The 23861-nt window shown below is 37.7% G+C and overlaps 1 protein-coding gene across 3 annotated transcripts in view; it reads right to left on the bottom strand.

Annotated features, from left to right (window-relative positions):
- The window catches only part of ubr1 (ubiquitin protein ligase E3 component n-recognin 1), a 28196-nt gene that overhangs the window by 3138 nt on the left and 1197 nt on the right, over positions 1-23861 (bottom strand). Inside the window, exons 2-44 of one of the 3 annotated variants that reach the window (XM_044143756.1) lie at positions 21927-22186; positions 19801-19879; positions 19522-19632; positions 17391-17518; positions 17163-17301; positions 15420-15482; positions 15200-15323; positions 15002-15109; positions 14327-14415; positions 14153-14251; positions 13724-13881; positions 13539-13638; positions 13327-13455; positions 12402-12582; positions 12267-12319; positions 11489-11599; positions 11330-11395; positions 11101-11202; positions 10956-11019; positions 10765-10889; positions 10620-10672; positions 10432-10534; positions 9490-9538; positions 9251-9405; positions 8509-8608; positions 8315-8418; positions 7606-7686; positions 7353-7534; positions 7066-7274; positions 6887-6983; positions 5754-5906; positions 5555-5655; positions 4803-4905; positions 4561-4709; positions 4422-4477; positions 4250-4346; positions 3308-3375; positions 2573-2720; positions 1922-2009; positions 1656-1792; positions 1464-1572; positions 1328-1384; positions 6-83 (exon numbers count right to left, since the gene is read on the bottom strand). In XM_044143756.1, the coding sequence (XP_043999691.1) occupies positions 6-83; positions 1328-1384; positions 1464-1572; positions 1656-1792; positions 1922-2009; positions 2573-2720; positions 3308-3375; positions 4250-4346; positions 4422-4477; positions 4561-4709; positions 4803-4905; positions 5555-5655; positions 5754-5906; positions 6887-6983; positions 7066-7274; positions 7353-7534; positions 7606-7686; positions 8315-8418; positions 8509-8608; positions 9251-9405; positions 9490-9538; positions 10432-10534; positions 10620-10672; positions 10765-10889; positions 10956-11019; positions 11101-11202; positions 11330-11395; positions 11489-11599; positions 12267-12319; positions 12402-12582; positions 13327-13455; positions 13539-13638; positions 13724-13881; positions 14153-14251; positions 14327-14415; positions 15002-15109; positions 15200-15323; positions 15420-15482; positions 17163-17301; positions 17391-17518; positions 19522-19632; positions 19801-19879; positions 21927-22186 (4766 nt within the window). The remainder of the gene's footprint in view (positions 1-5; positions 84-1327; positions 1385-1463; positions 1573-1655; positions 1793-1921; positions 2010-2572; positions 2721-3307; positions 3376-4249; positions 4347-4421; positions 4478-4560; positions 4710-4802; positions 4906-5554; positions 5656-5753; positions 5907-6886; positions 6984-7065; positions 7275-7352; positions 7535-7605; positions 7687-8314; positions 8419-8508; positions 8609-9250; positions 9406-9489; positions 9539-10431; positions 10535-10619; positions 10673-10764; positions 10890-10955; positions 11020-11100; positions 11203-11329; positions 11396-11488; positions 11600-12266; positions 12320-12401; positions 12583-13326; positions 13456-13538; positions 13639-13723; positions 13882-14152; positions 14252-14326; positions 14416-15001; positions 15110-15199; positions 15324-15419; positions 15483-17162; positions 17302-17390; positions 17519-19521; positions 19633-19800; positions 19880-21926; positions 22187-23861) is intronic. The other 2 variants (XM_044143757.1, XM_044143758.1) reach the window with 2 other exon arrangements.

The raw sequence follows: 23861 nt of genomic DNA, 5'->3' as shown, positions 1-23861 counted from the left end.
CTTACTGAAAGTGGCTGGCTTTGTTCAGGAGAGCGCTGTAATCCTCTGGAAGATCGATCAACCGATTCCTTCTCCTCGGATATCTGAGGAACGAGGAAAATCACCAATTTATTTCAGGACGTTTAACCCCGTTGTTCACATTTAAGACCTTTATGAATTAAATTTAACACCTATTTCTCCACAGAAACTTGCAATCTTAGTCTAACCAACGGGCAATAAATTTTGTACTCCGACCTTCACAGAAGCAAAAAAGCTAGCTAGCTCGCTAGTTAGCAGGATACGTTAGCAGTGGGTCTGAACGCAATGAAGATCTTTGTAAAACTCAACCTTTGTCTGACAGAAAAGTCCTCAGAGGAAAATACTACATAGTACATACGACCAAATAGGCCTTCCAAGACAAAGGTAGTCAGATGTTCTTAGATACTTCGAAGTAGTTAGCAGTAATTAGAATGAACTGCTTCGAGTTACAGAACAAAATAAAGATGTCATATATAAAATGTATATATATAAATTACATTATTAAATAATCCTACCAAAATTCAAGCCCTGTGATTAACGTATTTAAAGTTAATTTACTTTTTATTATTTAAAGAATTTAAGGCTTTAATTTTAGATATGTGAAGTTAAGACTTTTTAAGGACAGAAAAGCTTCTGTAGGTTTAACCAATTCAGACTTAAGACTTTTTAAGACCATTATTAATAATCTTCAGAGAAATGTACAAATGTTATCCAGCCAATTGTGGACAAATTTTCACTTACCCATGATTGACGCAACAAAAGCTAGCTAGCTAGTTAGCAAGGTTATGTTAGCAGCAAGTCAAAACCCAAAGACGTTCTGACTGCACGTAACTCCTTTATTTCGCTAAAAAGTTACTCGGAAGTTGTTGTTTGTCTTATTTCAAGTGAAACAAGACGCGTGCACTAAAAGCGTCGTGTCTAAAATCTTACAAAACTACTTTGTAAGATTTTGTGTTTTTGCAGTGGTAAGCAACAAATGCGTCAGAGATGAACGTCGTCCAGCCAACTGTCGATAATTTCAACTTACCAACGATAGACGCAAAAAAGCTAGCTAGCAAGGGTTTATTAGCAGCTAGTTAGCGGTAGCCTCAACCAACTCGAGTCACAGAAAGTACTGAGGATCTCTGCATGCGACTCAAACTTTTGTTTCCCAAAATACAATATTAAACAGTTCTGTCACAACAAAATTTATGACCTGTGCTTGACGTATTTAAAGCTAACTTACATATTTTCTAGTTAATTTAAGAGATTTTAAGGTTTTAATTTTAGATCCAGCAATTTAAGACTTTAAGCATGAGTTAACGCCAACCTGATGGTTTGGGTTTTCCCTTGCAGGGCTTTGGTGATAGAGGGGCTCCCACACCACCTGGGTAATAAAACAGGAAGTTAGAAAACTCTCCATTTAGCTAGCAGCTGCTTCAAGCTGCAGCAGCATTTCCACTCACCTTTGAAGCATAGGAGAAACTGCGTCTCTGTAGTCCTGGAAGAGCTGAAATACATTGAAAGGTAGAGCCAAGTAGCTACACAGCGCCTCCATCTGTCCTGGAGAGGAAACTACAACACAAAACATTGACCTTAATTTGAAAGGTTTCACAAATTTTAGTTAAATCTGATGCCTAACCCGGAGTTTGACTCACCAGGAGCGCTAAAAAGCTCCTCTGGAGGATGAACTCCAGTAAGGCAGTTAAAAAACAGAGCAGCACTTCGCAGGAAAGGTTCAATTCCTGCCTTCACCCTTTGAGCCACGGAGCCACCAGATAAATCAGGAACCAGCCTGAAACAAAGTAGCAGCTGTTACCACCAAGCATAGAAAAAAAAAGACCTAACGTGTGGATTTGACATTAAAAATGAAACTATTATCTGTGTTTTTGCAGATAATTAAAGTTAAATAAAAGAAGACAACCTTCCAGTGTGTAGCAACACTGTTGTGTATAACTCTGCTGCTAATCTTGCTTCCTCTGTCTCTTCTCCATCGCCTGCAGCTGGAAAATCTGGAAAAAAAACCAAAACATTATAGATTTCAGATCCAGTTCAACTTCCTGGTTATTTTCAAATCTGCAACTCCTTTGGGAAAGTTTCCCTCCAATTTGACTGTTTGGCTTGAAGGAATCCCGTAGAAGTGAAGTCAGGGATCAATATTAGATAGAAGTGAAACAAAGATAGAGCTGGGCGACATGGCTTAGAAATTAAAGCTCCAATTTTTCCAATTTTGATTTTATTTTATTTTCCAAGACAGAAATTACAGAAAATATTTTCAAAAAGTGGCTTTTACTTAAATCAATCTCTAAAGGTCTCGGGACGATGTGACAGTTCACTTAAACGCTCTTCAAAATCAGGAAGACAGGCAAACATTCAAGTCTGGCAACAGTGAGAAAATAGCAACAAGAAACTTGATAAACCTGCTCATATTTACAGTCTGAAGAGAACAAAATCAACTGGAACTGCGATGAACGAGGATGAACCCACTGAGCAGAATGAAAAGGAAAACTAGACGACAGCAAACCCTCTGTGTGACACATTTCAACCGAACCAGTTGTCTGTGTAGCTCTGGTACCTGTGGAGGTCAGCAGGACCTGCAGGATGTGAGCCATGGTGACCAGGTGAAAAATGTACATGTTGTTGAAGGCGGAGCTAACGGCAGATGGCTGCAAGTCGATTCCTTCCTCCTGGTACAGAGAAGGAATCGACAACACCAACCCCACCTGACGGAAACAAAGGAGGTTAAAACACTTAAAGGTGAACTTCTATGCTTCCATGAACAAGCTAGCATACGGACCACAGGCTAAGCTACAGCTGGCCAACTCAACGTTTACACTCACATGTGAAAACGGTTACAAACGGATGAACAATTACACAACTGCACATCTTTGAAAAGCATAAGTAGAGCCTCCTGCAAAACCAACCAACAAGTGGTTTCTGGACAAATCACAGTCTTTTCCAGCAGCCATTGTACAGCGTGGTAAAACCAGTTGACCAAACGTGTTGAGCTTGGGTTGCTAGGTAACAGCGAATGTGATTTAACAGTCGGGAGGTTTTTGAAATGCCTCGTTTTCCAACCACAAAAAAAACACAATAACTTATTGGCAAAAACTTCCAGGTGTTTTTAGATGCAGTTGAGACCAAAATGGAAATACAAAATGTGAATTTTGTGTAATAGTTCCCCTTTAAGACACCTGAAAGGAGGCCAAAACTAAAAATCAACCTCAATTCTGAAATGCTTTATTATACACACATGAATTTAAAAGTAGATAAAACAGAGTGAAAGCTGCTCCCTTGAAGAGTCACCTACCAAGAGATGGAAGAAGTCCACATCCAGAATAGAAGGCGTGTTCTTCCTGCTCAGAACCGGCAGCAACACTGAGGAGAGAATAAATACTGTAAGGAAATGAGCTTCTCTCACCCTCAGCAACACCAGGAGGTCATTTTAGACAACATTGTAAAGGGAACACATTAAAATCAAACATTTCCTTCTCATAAATCACATATGTAAACAATCCTATGAGCTGCAAAACCCAAATGTGTATCTGCAACAGTTTATATGCAGTTCTAAAACACATTTGTGCAACTTGTCTGATTCTTACAGATTATTAAACAGATAAAAAAACTTTTAGGTGAATAACTTCCTACCAACTAGCATTACTGGGTATTTAATATGAACACAGAGCTGCAGAGTAATCAATTTATCATTAACTTTAGTATACAATTTCACAAAAGCCCATTTGCTGAAAGAAACTGTACAAAAAATATATACATTTAGCATTTAAGATTAAAATGTCTGAAAATATTTTCTACCCAGAATTCCTTAATTGTCAGTTTGAGCTTCACCCATTTTCAATTCTGTAAAAAAGAACCTTTTGAATCCAATTATTAATCAGTTAATCTAAAAAATAATCTGTAGATTAGCCCTGCACTGTGTTGAGTTTTGTACATTTTATAAATTTTTTTTATTTATGCATTTTTTAAATACAAATGATCAATAATGAACAAAAGGAATACTGTTATTGAATTTTAGGCAATAAATTATTTTATTTAAAAAAATTTGTTTATTTGTACATTTAACGTGTTTCTCATATGAGGTAAAAATACTTAAATAAAAGTCGGCCAATTTTTTATACGATTAATCCATTAAGCATCAAAATAACTGATAGTTGCAGCCCCATCTGATTGTTTTTGTTTTTCATTTCTGTAATCTGCCCTTCAAAGTGCTTAAGGCTGAGTTTTCTGTTCATACCTCCCATCATGTCTGCAAAGTGCCTCTGGATTACTCCCTGGGAGCTCTTCAGTCTCTGTGACGCTGCAAACTGAACAATCGCCTTCAGTCCTGCAATCTAAAAGCAAACAGAAACTACGTCGTTATTCCCAGAATATAAACGCTCAATCTCCGTATTTCTCAGGTATCTCACCTGTCTGTTCTGTAGGGATCCAAACAGCGGCTTGTCCTCTTCCTGCAGAATGTTTTCTATAAAGAAAAGCAAACAAAATCTGAGAAAAGCAGATGTGGAACTGGACACCTGGACCCAGTGGACGGGGTGTGGATGGTACCGATGGCCTGGATGGTGAAGGCGCAGGTGTTCCAGGCCATGAGGGGAACGCGGGGACAGAGCTCGTTGGGCGCCGTCTTCAGTCCCACCCTGTGGACCGTCGTGGCGCACACCACCAGCATTTCGGCGATTCCGTCTGAGAACTTTCTCCTAAATAAAACCAAAACCAGACGGAGAACTTGGCGAGGGTTGCCGTGGAAACATACGCACGTATTGCTGAAGACACTCGATGGCTGGACTCACGATTCTTGAATTCCGTAGGCCAGAATGGATCTGAAGTCCGGCTGGCCGTCACCGAACAGGCAGGTGGTGCCACTGCTGCCGCTGCCGCCGTCCATCTGGACGTCTGAGAGAAGCAAAAATATTGATATATATATATATATATATATAATATAAAATAAAAAGACATAAACCTCCGTTTCCTCAAGTTAAATAAGACTAACATTTATTAGTATTTATGTATTTATTACAGTAATTTTTATCCTTTCCAAAGACAAATAAAAAAATACTAAAAAAAACAAAAACAAAGGAAATATATGAAAGAAATTTAAGACCTACATCACAACAGAAATGTCCAAATGAAAGTTGCATATTTTATATTGTAGTAGTGTTAAAGTTTTTGTACAGAATGAACGTAGCATCTTATGGGTTAGCAACAGAAGAGAATAAATTTAAACTTATCCATAATATATGCATAAAACCTAACCAGCTAGTATATTAGCAGCGACTTAAAATGTTTGCCTGACAGAAAATATACAAGACTGAACAATCCTGCCACAACAAAATTTATGACCTGTGACCTTAAATCACAGATCTTAAGTTTAATTTTAGATATATGAATTTAAGACTATATAAAGATGTGCAAAAACTCTGAATCCTAATAAACCTGAAACAGGAAATGTATCATTTATTTGTATTTTTCCTACTATTTCAAACTCAGTTTGTCCTTTCCTCCAGTTTGAGGTGAAAACCTTATTTTCTGAAACTCTTCTCACCGTTGTCCTGCATGACGGACTTCAGTCCTTTAATCCTGGCAGCGAGGACCTGAATCCAGCGGGGCAACGTCAAATGTTGTCCTATTATCTCTGCATTTTCACTACAGACAAAAACAACATCTTTACACACTGTGCAAGCAACTCAACAACACAAACCGCCTCAGATTAATGGGCGGGGCTTTAATCCGATTTAACTTACTAGTTGAATATAAGTGGCTCTAAGGGGATGAGAGGGATGACGGTGTTGCATAGAGACTTGCACAGAGGACACAAGTACTCTCCGTTCTCCAGGTCGACGATGAGCTCGGCGTGGAGCCGGTTTCTGGTCGTGTTCTGAACAGCCTCAAAATACCTGAGGAGAGAATGATGCAATAAAATCTAAATAATCTAGGAATGCAATTATGGATTAACGAGTTAATCTAAAGTTGACTGATCTAGCGATTTATTGTTGAGTGGCCATTTAAAAAACGACTAAATCTTCTCTTGAATCTTTGTGTCTTTCCTTGACAAAAAGTTACATCTTTCATAATATGCTGAATTGAGCTGCGCCTGCGACAGACTGGCGTCCCGTCCAGGGTGAACCCGCCTCTCACCCGGAACGCAGCTGGAGAGGAACCAGCAACCCTCCAGACCCCATTAGGGACAAGAGTGGACAGAAAATGGATGTATGGATGGATGCTGAACTGAGAAAAAATGATTATTTTTTTATATTTTGTTTTAAATACTGACTGAATCTGATTTTCTCACATTATTAAACTTAGACATATTTAAAAAAAAATCTAACAAACATGAACCTTTTAGGTTGCTGAACATAAAAATAAAAGATAAAAATAATAAACTATGTTAATTCCCCCTGAACAGAAATACATTCATACATAGTTTCTAGTATTTCTTTAAAGAAGGTTAAAACTTCGCTCCATTAAGTGCTTTAACTGACTCAAACTCACACTGCCTCCGCTCTCCCCGCATCTTTTATTTTTTTCTGCGTCATTTCCGCCGCTTTTCTGTCGTCACCTTCGTTAGCATATCAGTAAATGAGAAATTGACGCTGCTGCGTCATGCAGCGTTTCGGTTGAATCAGCGCTGTTAAAGTAACACTTTAGACCGCCATCTTTGTTTATGCATTAACGGCTCCGTTTTATAATGACCAGCGGCGCCTCCTACTGGATGGCGGCCAAACTACAACACTAAAAGTAGGTCTTAGCGGACGTTATTGGTTAATGAAATGGAAATAATTTAAATAGAATGAACCATTAACCAACAATTAATCATAATTGTTTGCATCCCTAAGATGAACTCTTCAAATGAGCACAGTTGGTATGAGCTGCTTACTTCTGCCAACATGTGGCATGCATGACGTGTCCACAGCTACCAGTGTGGGTTCCCACTGCGAGGTCAGGGGGCATGAAGAGGGGATAAGTCCCTGTTCCTTGAAGACAATAAGGTAAACTGGTTAGGTGATTCCTGCTCCAGTTTGGATTCCCAGTGCTGGCAGAGTTCAGGAGACTGACCATCTGCTCTGTTCGCTGGGATTCTCCCTCTGCACTGCGTCAACACGGTGGATCTTTGGACGCAGGCGGTCAGCACCATGGCTGGAGCCAGAGGCAGCACCTCCTGCTCCTCCTGACACAGAATGCAGGTGAGCACCTCCCTCTCAGATGGGGTGGGTCCCCGGAGAGGCCCGAAGGTTATGCGCAGCTCCCTCTGCTCCATGGCAGAGCTAAGGCGTAAAAATGACAGATTAGCGACAGATAAAAACAAACAAAAACGCAGATAAACCTGGGAAGTCCCTGCAGACCTTTCAGAGGATGTCACAGGCTCCTCCTGTGTGCCCGTCTCAGGCATGTTCTCATAAAGCATCTTGTTTGATTCAATGAAGTTCTTCTGCATCGCCGACATCTGGGCCATGATCTTCTGACGGTGGAGTTTAGCCGCCTCCGCTTTCCTTTTCCGCTCGGCCTTTTCTTTATCCTGAGAGCTCTGGATTAATGAATCAGTCGCAGTCAGGTCTAATTTTCTCTCTTTGAATGCTTCATTTTCTTTTTCCTTACCTCTTCTGGCTTGGTTGTGTCCATGCTGACAGAAACTGTAGGACTGGACTTCTCTCTGATGCACTTCACAATCTCAAACATCTGGAAAAGAAACAAAAAAAAAAACAAACACAAATTATACTAATATGATATAACCTAGAATAAATCATCACTGGGCTTTCCCAGGATTCATAATTTTTATGTATGCAAATTTCTGACTTTGAAAACAACAACAAAAAAGTTTTTATATCACAGTAACTGAAAATTGTATTGTTTAGTTTTATTATCATATATATGTATAAATGTTTCATCTGGCTTATTTTTTGTTCATTTATTTTTATTTTTATGCTTTTTTTCCTTAGATTTATCTATATTGTATTATTACTTCCTTTATCTTGCTTAGATTTATCCTTTGATACATAATTTTATTTCTAATAACTATTATTTTCCGTTTTGTTAGTCTTTTTCAGTATATTATTATTATTATTACTGTTAACTTTATTTTTTATATTTGTTTTTAACACCAGAATATGTTTTTGTGTGAGATCCATGACAACTGATGCTGCTGTTACACCTGAATGTTCTCTTTGCTTCTGTTCTGTATTTTGTCTCTGCTTTTGATTTGCTGTTTTTTAATGCAAACCTTATTTGTTTTGCACATTTTTGTTCAATATAAACATTTCGTGAATATCCTAGAACAGGAATAAAAAACGTTGATGAATGTCTGTACCTGTAGCAGCCATTTGATCAGATCTTTCTGCGCTTCCAGCGAGGGCAGAGACTTGATCTTGGACAATAAAAGGAAAAGCGACTTGCCATGTTCTGAACCAACTGCTGCAAAAATAGAACAAAACAAAATTATTCTGCTAAAATTAGTCATGAGATGAAACAGCTGGTCGGGGACGACTCAGAATTTTCCCTCACTGCGGGCTTTCAGGCTGAAGTCAAAGGTCACGTCCTCCACACTGCCGCTCTCTAGCTGGGTCTTCTCCTCCACCAAAGCCTGGCCAATCAAATGCAGCGCCTGCAAAGACAGGAAGTTATTTCTGCAGCTTTTAATTTTAATTGTCTTTTTTTGTTTGTTTTATTACAGAAAAGATTTTCAAAAAGTGGCTTTTTTAAACTTTTTGTTAAACTACTAGAATGTCAGCAGGAAAAAATAAAATGTTACCAGAAAATTAGTTAAAATTACAAGAAGAAACTTATTTTAATTGGATAAAAGCTAATTAAGTTATCAGTTCGTGAAGTTTTTGTAGTTCTTTCTTTGAATACACAGTCACTTTAAAGTCCTGCTGCAAATAATAATTTGATTCTGATGTTTTAAAAGATGAAATATTTCCTAATCTGTAGAACTGACACCAAAATCCACAAGATGTTCAACTTTTCTCATTTACATTTTTTACATAGGAGTCATAAAATTACTGCTTCATTTCCTTAATATTATGACAAAATCCAAATAAACAGAAGCTTTAAAACAAGATGGCTGCCCTGGTCAAGATGACATCACTCTTAACTATGGAGACCCAACAAGTGCATTAGTGACATTTTTGTTTTTTTTAGATTTTTCCAAAAATTAAACCTTCAAAACCCAGATTCATTCGCCTAATTGACCAAATCTATTGTTTTTTGCCCAGGTCTAGGTTTAACAATGTTTTTTTTTTTTCACCCTCTGGATCATGGCCTCGGTCCAGTGTGTGGACCGGTCCTCCGCGGGTCTCTGCAGGATGCACCTCAGGATGTGGATAAAAACGTCGCAGCAGAGGATCTGCACAATCCGGGAGAAACTCTGAGAAAAGGCTGGCGGCACCGGAGGACGCAGAGCTGAGTGGAGACAGACTGTTAGCACCGCAGCTGAGACTCCGAACACAAACTCATTCTGACAAAAAAATTTTTTAAGAAAATTACCTTTATCGTTACTCTCTTGAGCTCTTCTCTTTTTCTGAGACTCCTCTGCCTGCAAAAAGTTACAAGATATCATTTCAACAAAGAGTCGTTTGACACAAAACATCCACTCACTGTAAAAACACAACATCTTACCAAACATTTTGGGTCTAGTTTCTAGAGCCAATACCTTAGTTCACGTGAATTAAAGCAAAATTAACTTTAAAGCCAGAAATAAGAGCTTGTTTTAAGTCAATAATTCCTCAATTTTGATTAAAAAGTACTAGTTATAAGCAGGGATGGACAGCAAATCAATAGTATACATCGCAATAAATATGTGATCAATATCTATAGATAATACGTCCAATAAAATATTCAATAATTTCACTGAACTCCTATCCAGAACAGAACAGCGTTCTGGGAAATGTAGGAGAAAGACAGGCTTCAGTTGTTGTCAACTAACTTACTCTTTGGTTACCTAGCAACAAGCTGCTGAGTAAGAAGCAGTTTCCAGTTCCGCCCAGCTTTGGTTACCTAGCAACAAGCTGTGCATGATAACTGCTTAAAAATAAAAACCAATCGCGTGGAGTGAAAAGAGAAAATGATTATTACAGCTCAAGAGAAAAAAAAAGAAAAAATCAATAATTATCGTTAAACTGATATGAAACCTTTATATCATGATACATTTTTTAACCATATGTTTCAGTCCTGATTATAAGTGAACTAAATTTCCCAGAGGAAAAAACCTTTTTACCATATTATAAGTTAAAATATCTGGATCCACTTATAACTAGAACTTTTTCATCAATATAAAGTAATTACTTTAAACAAGCTTCTATATGGTATTGAAAAGTTACTTGTAAGTTAGTTTTCTCTTGTTTCAAGTGTACCAAGATATTTGCACTAGAAACTAAAAACCATTTGGTAAAATTTTGTTTTTCTGCAGAGCGTAATCAAAGCACTAACCTTGCTACGCTGAGATCTGGAGTAGTGGTAAAAGAAAGGGTTAAAATCCATCAGCCGCTCCTTTTTCACCTCATATAACCCATGTCCAGACACGCCCGGCTTTCTGAAAACACAAATTCAATTTGTTTTAATTAAATATGTTCAAGGCAAAGCAGTTTGTTTTTTTTAAAACCATCAACTTAAAATACCTGAAAGTTGCAACTTTTGCAATGACTGCCTCCAGGCCTGTTTCGTGATTTTCCTAAATACAAAAATAAAATAAAATGATTTAATCAAAACAAAACATATGAAAATGTTTTGGATCATTTAGAAATGTCGCGTTGGGATTCATACGTTCTCTGGAAGGCTTTTCACCAAAGTGCTGTGAGCCATGGGCTCGATGCACAGCAGGTGGATAACCTCCCTCATCGTCACGTCCTCTTTGGTCACATGACTGATCCCGGGAACGTAGCGCTCACCTGGAAGCAACAGCACCGGTCAGGTAACGCTACCTTGAGCCACACCTGAAGAACACGGCGTCGTACCAAAGATGGCGATCAGCAGGAACAGCATCTCCTCTGTCAGACGGTTCCACTGCGTCAGCTCATCCTGCAGATTTAGTTTAATAAAATCCCATCAGGGCGTTTTCAGGAGCAGTAATGATTCTTCTTCAGGTGTGGTGACACTCACCTGGTCTTTACTCAAGGAATTCCCATTAAAGTAGTCAAACAGCTCAAATCTGAGCAGGATCAGCATGAGGAAGTGGTTAGGATCCATTTTGGAAGCAGCAATCTGTAAAAAAACCAAACAAAAAAAAAAAAACATACAAGATACAAGTGATAAAAAAAAATAAAAAAAAACAACAACAACAACAAAAAAACAACAACACAGAAATGGAGGTAAAATGACTGATTCCCACCTGAAGCATGATAATATCTTTATCGTACATCTCGTCCCGGCATTTTACATCCTGATAGTAGTAAACCTGTTCAGGAACAAATGAAAAAAACTCCCTTAAAGAACAGAATAGATATTATTAGACAAAAAAACAACAACAAACATTGTGACTCAAACTTACTTGGCTGACCAACGACAGGCCGTTTCTGCGCCACATTTCGGCTGTAACCTGAGCGGCGAGGACAACGCAGCGCAGAGGATGCTCTGCGAGCTGAATGAGATCGTAGCATTCCTGCACAGAGAGAAACAAAGTTTCATGAAAAGTGCAAAAGATGCATCACTCAGGATGTTATCTATAAAACAAGTTGAGATTTTAATTTACTGAGACGGAGTAAGTAAATAAAAGGTGACCTATTTTGCTTCCCTGATAGACCAATAGGTTGGGATTCGTCTGCGGGCTACACAAACATTTTCTGAACAAAATAATTCTTAGATGATGTGACTTTAGGCTGCTCAGTTCTGCCCATTTTGAGCTGTTTCGGGGCTTCCTGTCACTTTAAATCCAAAAAAGCTGCTGCTGGCCGCACCCTCCAACTCATCGTTTACACTTGCACATAAAAAGGGCTGCAAACAGATGCGCAATTATATAACCATACATCTTAGAAAAGCAGAAGTGGGGACTCCTGCAAAACCAACAAGAATGCAGCAAGTTGTTTCTGGATGGCAAGTCAACAACAAACCACCTGTCTTTTCCAGCAGCCATTGTACAGCGCATGTAGCAGTAAAACCAGCTGACCAAACGTGCTGAGACTCAACTTGGGTTGCAAGGTAACAGTGCAGTGTACATTGCGACTTAATCAGGACAGTTCATTTTCCAGACACCAAAAGCGTTTGGGTTGTTTTTAAACAGTTGAGACACAAATGGAAATATAAAATGTGAATTTTGTAAGCTCACTTACGGGATTATCCAGACGGTCAATCACCCCCGTTTTCCACATAAGTACATACAAACCTACGGATGACAAAAAGCACAGAACAGTCTGGTACCAGCTTCTCTATAAATCACTGTTTATGTCAGATTCCAGTCCGTCTACCTGCTAGTAGCCTGGAAATGGGCAGGTGTATGCTGACAGGCTCCTGTGACACTTTGTATGGACGAGCACGCAGGATGTGCTTGCACATGTAAAAGTCAGTGGCCTCCTTATGGAAAGGCTGGTTGTTGCATTCGATCAGAGTCGAGTGGCACTCCTTAAACGCCTGCAGCATGATCTCATCCTGAGGGGGGAAACATTAAAAATCCTGATCCACAAGGAAAACAAAGAGCTGAAGCTACAAAGCTGCAGACGTTTAAAAAAAGTTGAAACTAATGATTATTTAGTTATCGATTATTCTGACGATTGATGACAGTTAACCTTTTCTTATAAATACATAAAAAAATGCAAATAAACAAATAATTAAATTCCCTTCTTAAGCAAGAAAAAACATTTCATTGCTTAAAATAAAATAAAATAAATAGCATTTCTATAGTTTACATTTGATCATTTGTAGCATCCAACACCAACATGTAAAAAGTTCAGTCCTTTCTGCTTGACTTATCAGTACAGTTCAGGACTGATCTGTTGACTACTTTTTGAATTAACCAATTAATAATTGCACAACAACAGGTGCTTAATAGGAAGTTTCATTTTTTCAGAAATTGAACCAGCTGAAGCTGAAACTGCCTCTGAAGGAGTTTTGAGTGAACATATTTACAGACAAAGCAGTTTTGTTATTTTAAATGGGAAATGTAAATATTTTTGTACTGCTTTGGATTAATTACTGCTCTGAAAATGTTATTTTACTAAATGGACTTTCTTAGCATCTGCATACTGCAGTTAACAATTAATTGATCACTAAATTAATAGACGAATATTTCAAAAGTCATTTCTGCCTTAATAGATCACACAACAATCACTGAACTAAAACAGTCGACATCTGACAAGAAAAAATTAAAAATCAGATTAATGAAGGATTTCTTACATCAGATGAGCACCAGTCCTGAAACATGGCAAGAATGTGACGTAGCTGAATCTGGAGGGTGAAACCAGCCTCCCATTCTGGCTCCACCGCGATATGCTGCCCAAGCTGCCGCCTCACTTCTTCCATTCCCTGGTTATCAAGGTAAAGACATGTCTGGAACCACAGGCTAAGCTTAATAAAATAAGGCTGAACTCGTTCGGGATTATTTGTACCTGCATGCATTTAAGAAAACCAAGGAAAATCTTGAATCCCTCCAGAAACTGTCCTCGCAGCTCCTCTGTCCACACACAGGGCTTACTGATCAGAATGTACCTGGGAGGCAGACGGATGGATGCAGGTCAGATAAAAACAGAATAATTCAGGATCAAAACAAATCATTCAAACATCTTAGAACTACCTGAGGTCGTGGAAGATAACCTGGATCCGGGAAAACTTGTCTGAGTTGTATCCCAGGAAGAAAAAGCGATTGGTCTCATCCAGATGTTCCCGCAGCAGTTCCAGGACCGTATCAACGATCACTTTGATGACATTGCACTCTTCAATCAGCTGTCTGGCCTGAATAATAAAAATATAACCTTAGAAACTAAAAGAGCAGCTTGAGAATTACAATCTCGTGAAAAGGTTGCAACTTATTCTGCCATTTCAGAAAGGAAAACTCATTATGTACTCAATACATTCATTGATAAGGTGAAAATTTCACAAAATGCTTGTTACAGTTAAACGAGTGTGCTAGTTTAATTAATTAATTGATAAATTAGTTAAATTGTGGTTAGAGTTGAATATAAATATCTAAAAATAGAGACATATTAATGCAAAGTGAACTCACTAGTGTTGGAACAGTGAAGATCTGAACAGACAGAGCCGTGATGGAAATACTCCTTTCATGGTCATCACTGATGAAGTCCTTCTGTAGCTGTTTATAGTGCTGTAAAAACAAAAACATCCAATACATTAAAGATTTAGATAATTGTACCAATCAATGGTTTCTGTGTTTGCTTACTTTTGTAAACTCGATTGCAAACAGCCTCTTGAAATCAGAATCCATCAGCATGCTACCGAAAATCAACTCGTGTACGATCTTCCGAGCTCCTGCAAAATGAAAAACACATTTCTCAAAGTGTCAATCAGTTGACACTGGATTAATCAGTTATTGAAATAATCAAATAATTTAGTAATCAATTGATCAGCCCAATAGAGAATGAAACGCCCAAAAAAAGGTCATTTGCTGAAGCAACACGGTGAGAAGTAATTAAGCCAAAACTGCAACAAATATGTATGCAACGTAAGATTTAAGATTAAAAAATAACATTCGTCTGTAAATATGTTCTACCCAGAACTTTTTTTATCCAATTAATTTCCCCCATATTGACATAAAGTCAAGCAGAAAGAGTTGAGGTTTTCACATTGTTGATGTCAGAAGTATTTTTAACTGCAGATGCATCCTTTGCTACAAATAATCAAGCATCCACTGAAGAAGCTACAAAATATTCATTTTCTTAAAATGGAATGTATTTCTAGTATTGTATAAAAAAAAGCTTAAGTAGTTAAATGAAAAAGCTGCAGAATGATCCAATTTTTCATCCAATTAATTGTCAGAAATATTGCTAAAATAATTGTTAGTTGCAGCCCTACAAAAATGAATTTAATTGTGATCAAATTTGTGAACGCAGCCTACCTTTATACATGCGTGCATCGTGCAGCATGAGTCTGCTGATGAGACAGGGACGATCTCTGTCTGCATTGGGCTCTAATGCGACCTGGCAGAAGGCCTGTCTGAATCCGACTGCACAGAACAGAGGAGACACACGTTAAAACAACAACAACTATAAGATTTGTTAAGATTAAATTTAAATATGCGCAACGACTGCAGCACCTGAGTAACCAATGATCTTCTGGAACCAGGAACCCAGACGGAGAGCGAAAGACTGATGAGCCATCACTGTTGCATGAAGGATCTCCACACGCAGAGGCTGAAGGGAGATGTGCTCGGAGTTGGACTGCAAGGAGGGACGGAGAGGGTTGGAGCAATATTAAAAATGCAGACAGTTGCTTATTAGAAATATCAATATTGGGAAAGAAAAATGGAAGCTTACCCTGATGGACTCTTTTGCTTGCTGGCAAGAACGGAGCGTTCCTCTCTTCACCGCCCGCCGACCCTATAAAACAGTTCACCAAACATCAGGAGAGCACTCAGGTTTACCAAAGAGACAAATAAGCAACTGTGGCCACTGAATAAACGCACTTTTTACTTACACATTTTATAATAAAGTTGCGTATTTATCTGTTAATACGTTAATATAAAGTTGACTGATTCTTAAAAACTTGAGTTTTCTCTTGTATCAAGAGGGCTAACCGTCTTTCTATAGCATAAAGGGCTAAATCTTTTATTAGGGTGACCAGACGTCTTCTTTTTTCCGGACATGTCCTACTTTTCAGACCTAAAAAAATGTCCGGGGGGAATTTCAAAATCGTCCGGGATTTTGGTCAACTGCCTCAAAACACATTACATAGTGTTACCCCCTCCAGCCAACAAAAAAAGAAGTGTCCTCCTTTTCAGAAACCCAAATCTGGTCACCCTACTTTTATAAATTGCCGACGCTGCTGCATCATGCAGCACTTCAACTGAATAAGAGCTTATCGAGTGTTTATATTTCAAAACAGAGCCGCATAAAGCAAATTTTCCATCCCAAACCGGACTCTGTTAGGACCGTTTCTCTTTTCCGTTCTGGTATGGCCGCCATTTGTGTTTCTGTATGAACGGTTGGCTCAGCTTAAGGTGACCAGCGGCGCCCTCTGCTGGATGGCGGTCAAACATCATTAAAAGAAGGACTAAGCGGACGTCACTAATTTTAATATAAAACCATTAATCGACTCTAAATGAATAATAAAAAAACAACATTAATCAACAATTAATCATAAGTCAATTAACTGTTTGCATTCTTGTTATAAACGTTATTGGGTTCTAGTAACAGAGTATATTTAATACTATACTAAATAGTATTAAATATATTACTATTAAATAGTAATAACCCAACATCGACATGTAACCCAACATATCAATGTTGGGTTACATTGATTAATAAAATGTAACCCAACAAGCTGACAGCTGCAATTTAATATGTAAAATATTTAGTCTCAAATATATTTTTTATTTATTTAATATAAACAAACATATTTTCACACGTGCAAATGTGTGTAAAAAAACCTTTTCTAACAAATATAAGCAGATTGGTAGTTTTATATTACAATATATTTTTTGTCTAAATCAAAATGTCAAAACATTATCACAGTATGCATACAGTGACATGCATTTTAAATGGGTTTTATTTGCAGAAAGAAGCAATTCAAAACAAAACAAAAAAATCACAAAAAAAATAAAATTTTTCCCAAAGTTTTGCCTTTATATCACGACAAACAAAAGTAGGAAGCAAGGTCTAATATTTCACTGCATGTTTAGTTTGGGAATTAGAGTGTAATTGCTGAGAAAAATAATTTGACACTGCACTTTATAAAATCTTTCATAAATAAACATTCTCTTGTTAAAAACTCAACTTTACGCCGCCATATTTCCTTTTAGTTTAGGTGGGTAAGCTATTTAAGATATTTGATTGAAAATCCAAGGTATTTAAAAAGACAAACCTGCATATTCATACTGATAAATGAATACATTAAATAAACACTTTATGTCTGTTTGTTTATTCAATGGATTATCCTGAGGACATCTCATTTCCAGATTTGATTACCTGATGGTAACGGCTGTCAACACAATCAAAACTTGGGTTATTTTATATATCAAAAAAAAGAAAAGTCATGAGGAGATAAGGCTGAAGAAATACCTCTTTGTCAATAAGAGTTGTGTGTGTTTGTGCTTCAGCCTGATCGCAGTTAACCGATCGCTGCAGGGTGTAGATCACGTGGTCGTACGAGTGATGCTCATCGTTGTACAGCACACAGTAGTACGCATTGTCTTTTAACCTGCAGTGAGGATAAAAACACTCTGAGTCAGTTATTTTTGTTTGTTTCTGAATAAAAATTCCATTTCCATTTAATCTGGGAGGCCGTACCGGGGCTGGAGTTCGGCTGACAGCTCAAAGTTTTCCTCCCACACCAGGAAGTCGGTAACGTAGCGCAGAAGAACCCGGAAAAGTTTCTCTGCACGTTCGTACAATTCTGGCTCTAAAACAGCTTCGTCCTGCGAAAACAGAAGAAATAGAAGGTATCCTTACATAAAACATGTTTCCCATAAGCAGCTGTAGACATAACAGTTATAAGCCAGAATAATAAAACTTTTATGCTACTTTATCAATGATTCACATGGAATGCCAAAAATGTAACCTCAAATATTTCCTATATCCTGTGTCAGAGGCTGTAAGCCAATAACGAAGCCCTGAACTGCTTCACATGATTTTCCAAATGAGCAGAGAAAAGCAGCTGGCCTTCTGACATCAACATTGAATCCCGCGGGAACAAACAGAATATCACAAACGCCACATAATCTAATAAAAATATCCAACAGGAGCAATAAGCAGCCTCTGACTGGGTGGATTCTTCCTCGGTTTTAATGTCTGTGTCAAAACAGCCACTGGAATCTGAAACCAGATTCTTACACTTTAGAAACAAACAACCGTTATTTTTTCCCCTTTCACTCTCCAATATTAACTCAAACTCAAACTATTTATTTTTGCTGTATGCCAGAATAATGAGCAATTTTCATTACTTTCTTCAAAGCCAGGGAGACTTAATCGGATAATGATGCAACGGCTTCATAAGCTTCTTCTAATTCGCAGCATTTGAGTTAATGGGAGATTTATTTTATAGCTCAAACTCACTGGTTCTTTGTGTGACATCATGGAAATGTCTAAATAATTCAGACAAGAGAATTGAGGACCAAATGAGTCCAGCTCCTCCTTATTCCCAGAAGTCTGAACATTCATCTTTCCAAACTGCTTCAGTGTACCAGAGAAAAACGTGTTTTAGTGTGAAATAACTTCAATATCAAAGACAAAGTAACATTTAATACATCATCATTATCCACAGAGAAACAAGTCCTGCACTGGTGTGGGCTGAAAAGCCGCTCAGAGAAGAAGTCATCATGTTTTCTGAAGACACGTTAAAGGAGAAAGTTACAAGGAGGGATCGGTGCTTCGTGAGAAACCAACATTATATTTGCCCTTCCAGATGGGCAATAACCTCAATCACAACACAAAGTTAGCCATAATGTGGCTTAAGGAAAACAAAATTTAAATTTTTAAATGACTGATCAGTCATTATACCTGCTCCGAACATCTAGTTTGATTTAATACAAAAGGTTTAAGGCTAATTGATTAATTGAACAATAAGTTTGGTACATTGTGCAGAGCTTTTATTTAACTCCTTAAGCCATTTTTTAATATATAATACTAAAAACACATTAAAAAATAAAAATTTATATTTTGGAAAACATTTTATTGACTACAATGCAATAACAGCATTACTTTAGCGTGCGCTTGATCATCTACAGCTAAAAAAATGTGAAAAGCTTTCTGCCTGACTTAACACCAAAACAGTGCTTGGCTGATCTGTTGATTATTTTTTAATAGCAAAAGCTGCTTAATACAAGATTTTCTTTTACAGAATCAGAACCAGGTGAAGCTAAAAATGCCATTGAAGGAAATCTGGGTTTAACATATTTAATACTAAATGCAGAAAAGTATATTTTTCTGTACAGTTTTGGCTTTATTGCTGCTCTGAATATGTTTTTCTTTCAGAAAATGACCTGTCTGAGACTATGCTCCAATTAACAATTAATCAACAATTATTTCAGTCTTTAAAAAGTTATGAGTAAATGTAAAAATCTGGTTTCGGCCTGAATAACGGAGGAAATGTTGCTTATCTTGTTCCCAGCAGAGACGCCGTACTGAATGCTATTTAAGCACAGGTTTATATCTGGTCTGTCAAACACAAAGCAGGCTGTCAGACAGCGGCTGGACGTGTTAATGGACCACCTGCTGCTTATGGAAAAAAAACAGAAAGAAGCCGGCTGCGTGCCGGCTCACAACGCGCGATCTTATCACGGCTGGGCCTAAACAAACCAATCACCAAGCTGAGCTCAAGGCTGCTCAGTTTCTGGAGCCAAACATCCAGCAGCAACTTCCATTAAGAAGATGGGAAAATAAGCATTCTGGGGATCACTGACACAGCAGTTACGTAACGCACCGTTACCATGGCAGCGGCAGCCCCCAGGTCGTGTTTGGAGCAACACGGGCCGACCTTCCAGGCTTCCACGTCGCCGCAGTCACAGAACCCCCCGCCGGATGACGCGTGCATCTGAAGGAAAAACAGTAAATGAGTCACAGAGGGCGAGATGATGGACACACACAACAGTAATTATGTTAGAGGGTTCTGTGGGAACCGAGCGGCGCACACAGCATCACTGAACAGAACCTAAGAGTCACAGAAAAATGAGCACATGTAAATATTTACATTAACACCAACCTTGTAGCGATGGTTTTTGTGCACACTGTCCTGGAAGCAGTCCATGCACAGCACACAAGTGGGATCTATTGCACAGTCCCTGAAACAGGATGAATATAAAACAAAGAAAAACAGGTTAATTTAAACTCATTAGTTTTACTAATTACTTTTCCTACTTGATAAAAATTGACAAAAACAACTTCCACTACGAAAGACTCCAGGCTGGGATTTAAATCCTAAACCTTCTTGCAGAAAGTCAACAGTGCAACCAACTTATTTTTTTTTCATTTTTTTCTCCGTAGAGTTTTTGCGGCGCTAGTGGCTTGTATTTTTGTGACAGTAGGCAGACAGGAAAGAGGGGAAGACATGCGGCAAAGGTTGTCGGGACCGGGAGTCGAACCCACGACGTCCGCGTTGAGGGCTGAGGCCTCCAAGCATGGGACGTGCTAAACCCCTGCACCACCACAGCACGCCCCAGTGCAACCAACTTATGAATAATTATCAATTAATGATTTATTAGATTAAATGAGTTCCAATCAATTAATTAATAACGTCCACTTAGGGCTGGACAATATGGCGGAAAAGCTTATATCACTATACAAATGTTTCATATCAATTGTTGAGGTTTTTGTTTTAAAAATCTGAAATGCCGGGGTGTGCTGTGGTGGCGTAGGGGATAGCACAACCCACGTTTGGAGGCCTTGAGTCCTCGACGCGGCCGTCGCAGGTTCAATTCCCGGACCCGTCAACATTTACCGCGTGTCTTCCCCCTTTCCTGTCAGCCTGCTTTCAAATAATGGACACTAGATCCCACAAAAGACCCCCTGGAGGGGAGAAATAAAAACATCTGAAACAATGTTATATTCACAGTTTTCACTCCACACCGTTGTTTAGTTTTAAGCAGTTATGAGGAACAGCCGGGAAACTTGAACTGCTGCTGCCTCAGTTATTCCACAGGCTGTTGCTAGGTAACCAAAGAATGAGAGTTGCTAAGCAACCAAAGGAGTGAGCGAGTCAGTCGATTCCACCAAACTTGCTTAGCTAACTGTGAGAGGTTGAGCAGCTAAAGCCTTTCCTCGGCCTACATCTCCCAGAATGCTGTGCGGTTCTGGATCAGATTTCAGGGAATATACTATCAGATGTATTATGTATTGATATTGATCATGTATCTATCGTGATACATATTGTTATTGATTTAATGTTCGTTTTCAAATTTAGCATATTATAAAAAATGTTGCTCTATTTTAAGGAAAGATGATCGGCATTTAAGAAAATGGTTGCTTATCGATTAATTGTTAGTTGATCGATAAAATGTAAAGAAATGTATTACTAATAGGAATGTTTTTCAAGAGCAGTATTTGTGTTTGTGGGACTATAATTGCTGTGACACACAATCACAGCCATAGAATTACCTAAATAAAGAAGTAATAAATAATTCTTACCATCACTTTTATCATTATCACAATAGTACCACAAAATACATTTATAAAACTTTAAGTTCATATTCCAAACCCTTAGGTTATGATATTAATTTAAGACATCAAATTCGCTAAATTTAGTAAAATTAGGAAGAAAATTCTTACATTCATATGAAAATTTGTCTCGATATTGATATCCAATATTAATATTACTTTATGGACGATATATCACATTTAAATATTAAAAAAAACAAAAACAGAAACAAATAAAATGAATAATGGAGTTTCTGTAAACAAAATTGTCCTTCAAAAAAAAAAAAGAGCAGATAGAGATCAAAGTACCAGACTGAAGAGTTTTATCATCCAGTTTTTGGTAGGAAGAGAGAAAAGAGAAAAACAATAAATCATGCAGATGGAAATTATTGAGTTTGTTTTAATTTATCAAGCGATTAATTGTTTTAATATTACATATATTTCTCTACATTTTAAGCGCATTTGGGGGAAAAAAAACAGCCAGAGAAAAACAGCAACAAGAGGAAAACTAACATCGGTTGTTAATATCGGCCGATACGGATATCAGTGGCGATATATCGTGCATCACTACACTAAACTACCCACAATAACTGCATTTAATCAGATCTTAGAATTTACTAATATTCATTTATGCTTTTGTGGAATAAACAGTGGTGTAAATAACTTTTGCGATAAACTGTCAGTCTTTGAGCAGACCTGCAGGAGTACACAGTCTCTCCCTCCTTGAACACGCGGCCGCAGAGCTGAGACGAGGCGCTGCCTTGCTGCAGCTTCTGCCGACCTTCCTGAGGATCCTCTCCGAACAGGAAGCACTCCAGAGGATGAAGGAGCCGCCTGTGCGTCAGCTCCTCTTCCTCCAGAGGGCTGAGCTCCTTCTTCAGGCAGAAGATCTGCGGCACCTGGTCCTTCAGGTGCTGCAGCAGCTCCGCCCTGCAATCTGCCGCCTCCAGCCATTCCTTTAGGGACAACAAGGAGAAAAAAATGCCCTGTTGACTATTGAAACAAAACTGCATGAGCGTTTTTTCAAAACTGTTCATATTTGAATTATTATTTCCAGGCCTGTCATGATGCCAAATTTTGCAGGACAATAAATTCTTGCAAAAGTTATTACAATAAACGATAATATTGTTAACCATAATCAAGTAATATAATCTAATGGCACAATAATGCATTCTCAAAGATCAACAAACTTTAAATTCCAATAAATATTTAATACTTGGACTGGAAGACATTTTATATATCCAACATAAGTAAAAAAAAAAAACAGAAACAACAAATAAAATGAGTTATGGAGTTTCTGTAAACAAAATTGTCCTTCAAAAAAAAAGAGCAAATAGAGACCAAAGCACCAGACAGAAGAGTTTTATCATCCAGTTTTTGGTAGGAAGAGAGAAAAGAGAAAAACAATAGATCATGCAGATGGAAATTATCTTGTTTGTTTTAATTTATCAAGCGATTAATTGATTTATTGTTTATTGTGACAGGCCTAATTACTTCTACAGATGGTAGATAGAAGAATGGACAAATAGATCAAGGCTAATAAAGGCTGGAAATGCACATACATTTTATTTTAATAGGTTCAATATTTAAACTCTACACCTTCCCAGATTTTGTGGGAACTCTGCTTATGCTCAATTGTTTGCTTTCATGCAGATTAGGGCTAAAACGATTAATTGTGATGAATCAATTATTGAAATAATAAGCAACTAGTTTAGTAATTGATTAATCGTTAACTGAAGCATCTAGAAAAGGACATTTGCTGAAACAACAGCACACTAAGTTGAGTAATTAAACCAAAAAAGTATCTAAATTGTACAATTAAGATAAAAAAAAAAAACAACAACATTAATCTGTAAATATGCTAGACCCAAAACTCCTCAAGTTGTAGGTTAATCTAGTTCAAATTCTGTAAAATAAAATCTCCTTTTAAGCACCTTAAAGCACAAACGGGTCAGTTCTACATTGCACTGATGTTAAATAAAGCAAAAAGGGCTGAGCTGTTCACATGTTGATGTTAGAAGGATCATTTAACAAAAAATTAATCCTTTGCTACAAATGATCAGATGTACACTAAGGGAATTATATGTCATTGCATTTTAGGCAACAGAATGTTTATTTTCATACTCATAAAGTGGATTATTTGTTTCTTTGTATCATTTAATGTATTTCTGAAAGTGTTAAAAATGTTTAATTGAAAAATCTGCAGAATGTGCCAATTTTTTATCCGATTACTCGTCAGAATTATCTTCAACTAAAATAATCTTTAGAGCAACTAAAACTGATGGCAAAAATGACAGTTGAGTTTTTCTATGACATTCACAACAATTACAAAGAAGTTGTACTGAGGAGAACTTTTGAAGTTACTCACATCCAACCAAAGTGGCTGAAACGTCCTCTAAACTCAGCTAATTCAGCTGCAACATTCAGACTAGCGGTTTCCACTAAATAACATCTCAGTACATGAGGCTGTCACCAGATAAAGCCAAACTGTTACAGCAAAATGATTCCTGGTATTTATCAGATGTTATGCAAATATCGTAAACCATTACAGCCACCTTCACTCATTGGCCACTTTATTTGGTATCTGTTTAACTGGTTGGTTTAATTTGTTAACCAATCATATGACAGCAA

This window comes from Gambusia affinis, linkage group LG16, assembly GCF_019740435.1.
Source record: "Gambusia affinis linkage group LG16, SWU_Gaff_1.0, whole genome shotgun sequence".
NCBI lineage: Eukaryota > Metazoa > Chordata > Actinopteri > Cyprinodontiformes > Poeciliidae > Gambusia > Gambusia affinis.
This window is presented reverse-complemented; position numbering and strand designations above follow the sequence as displayed.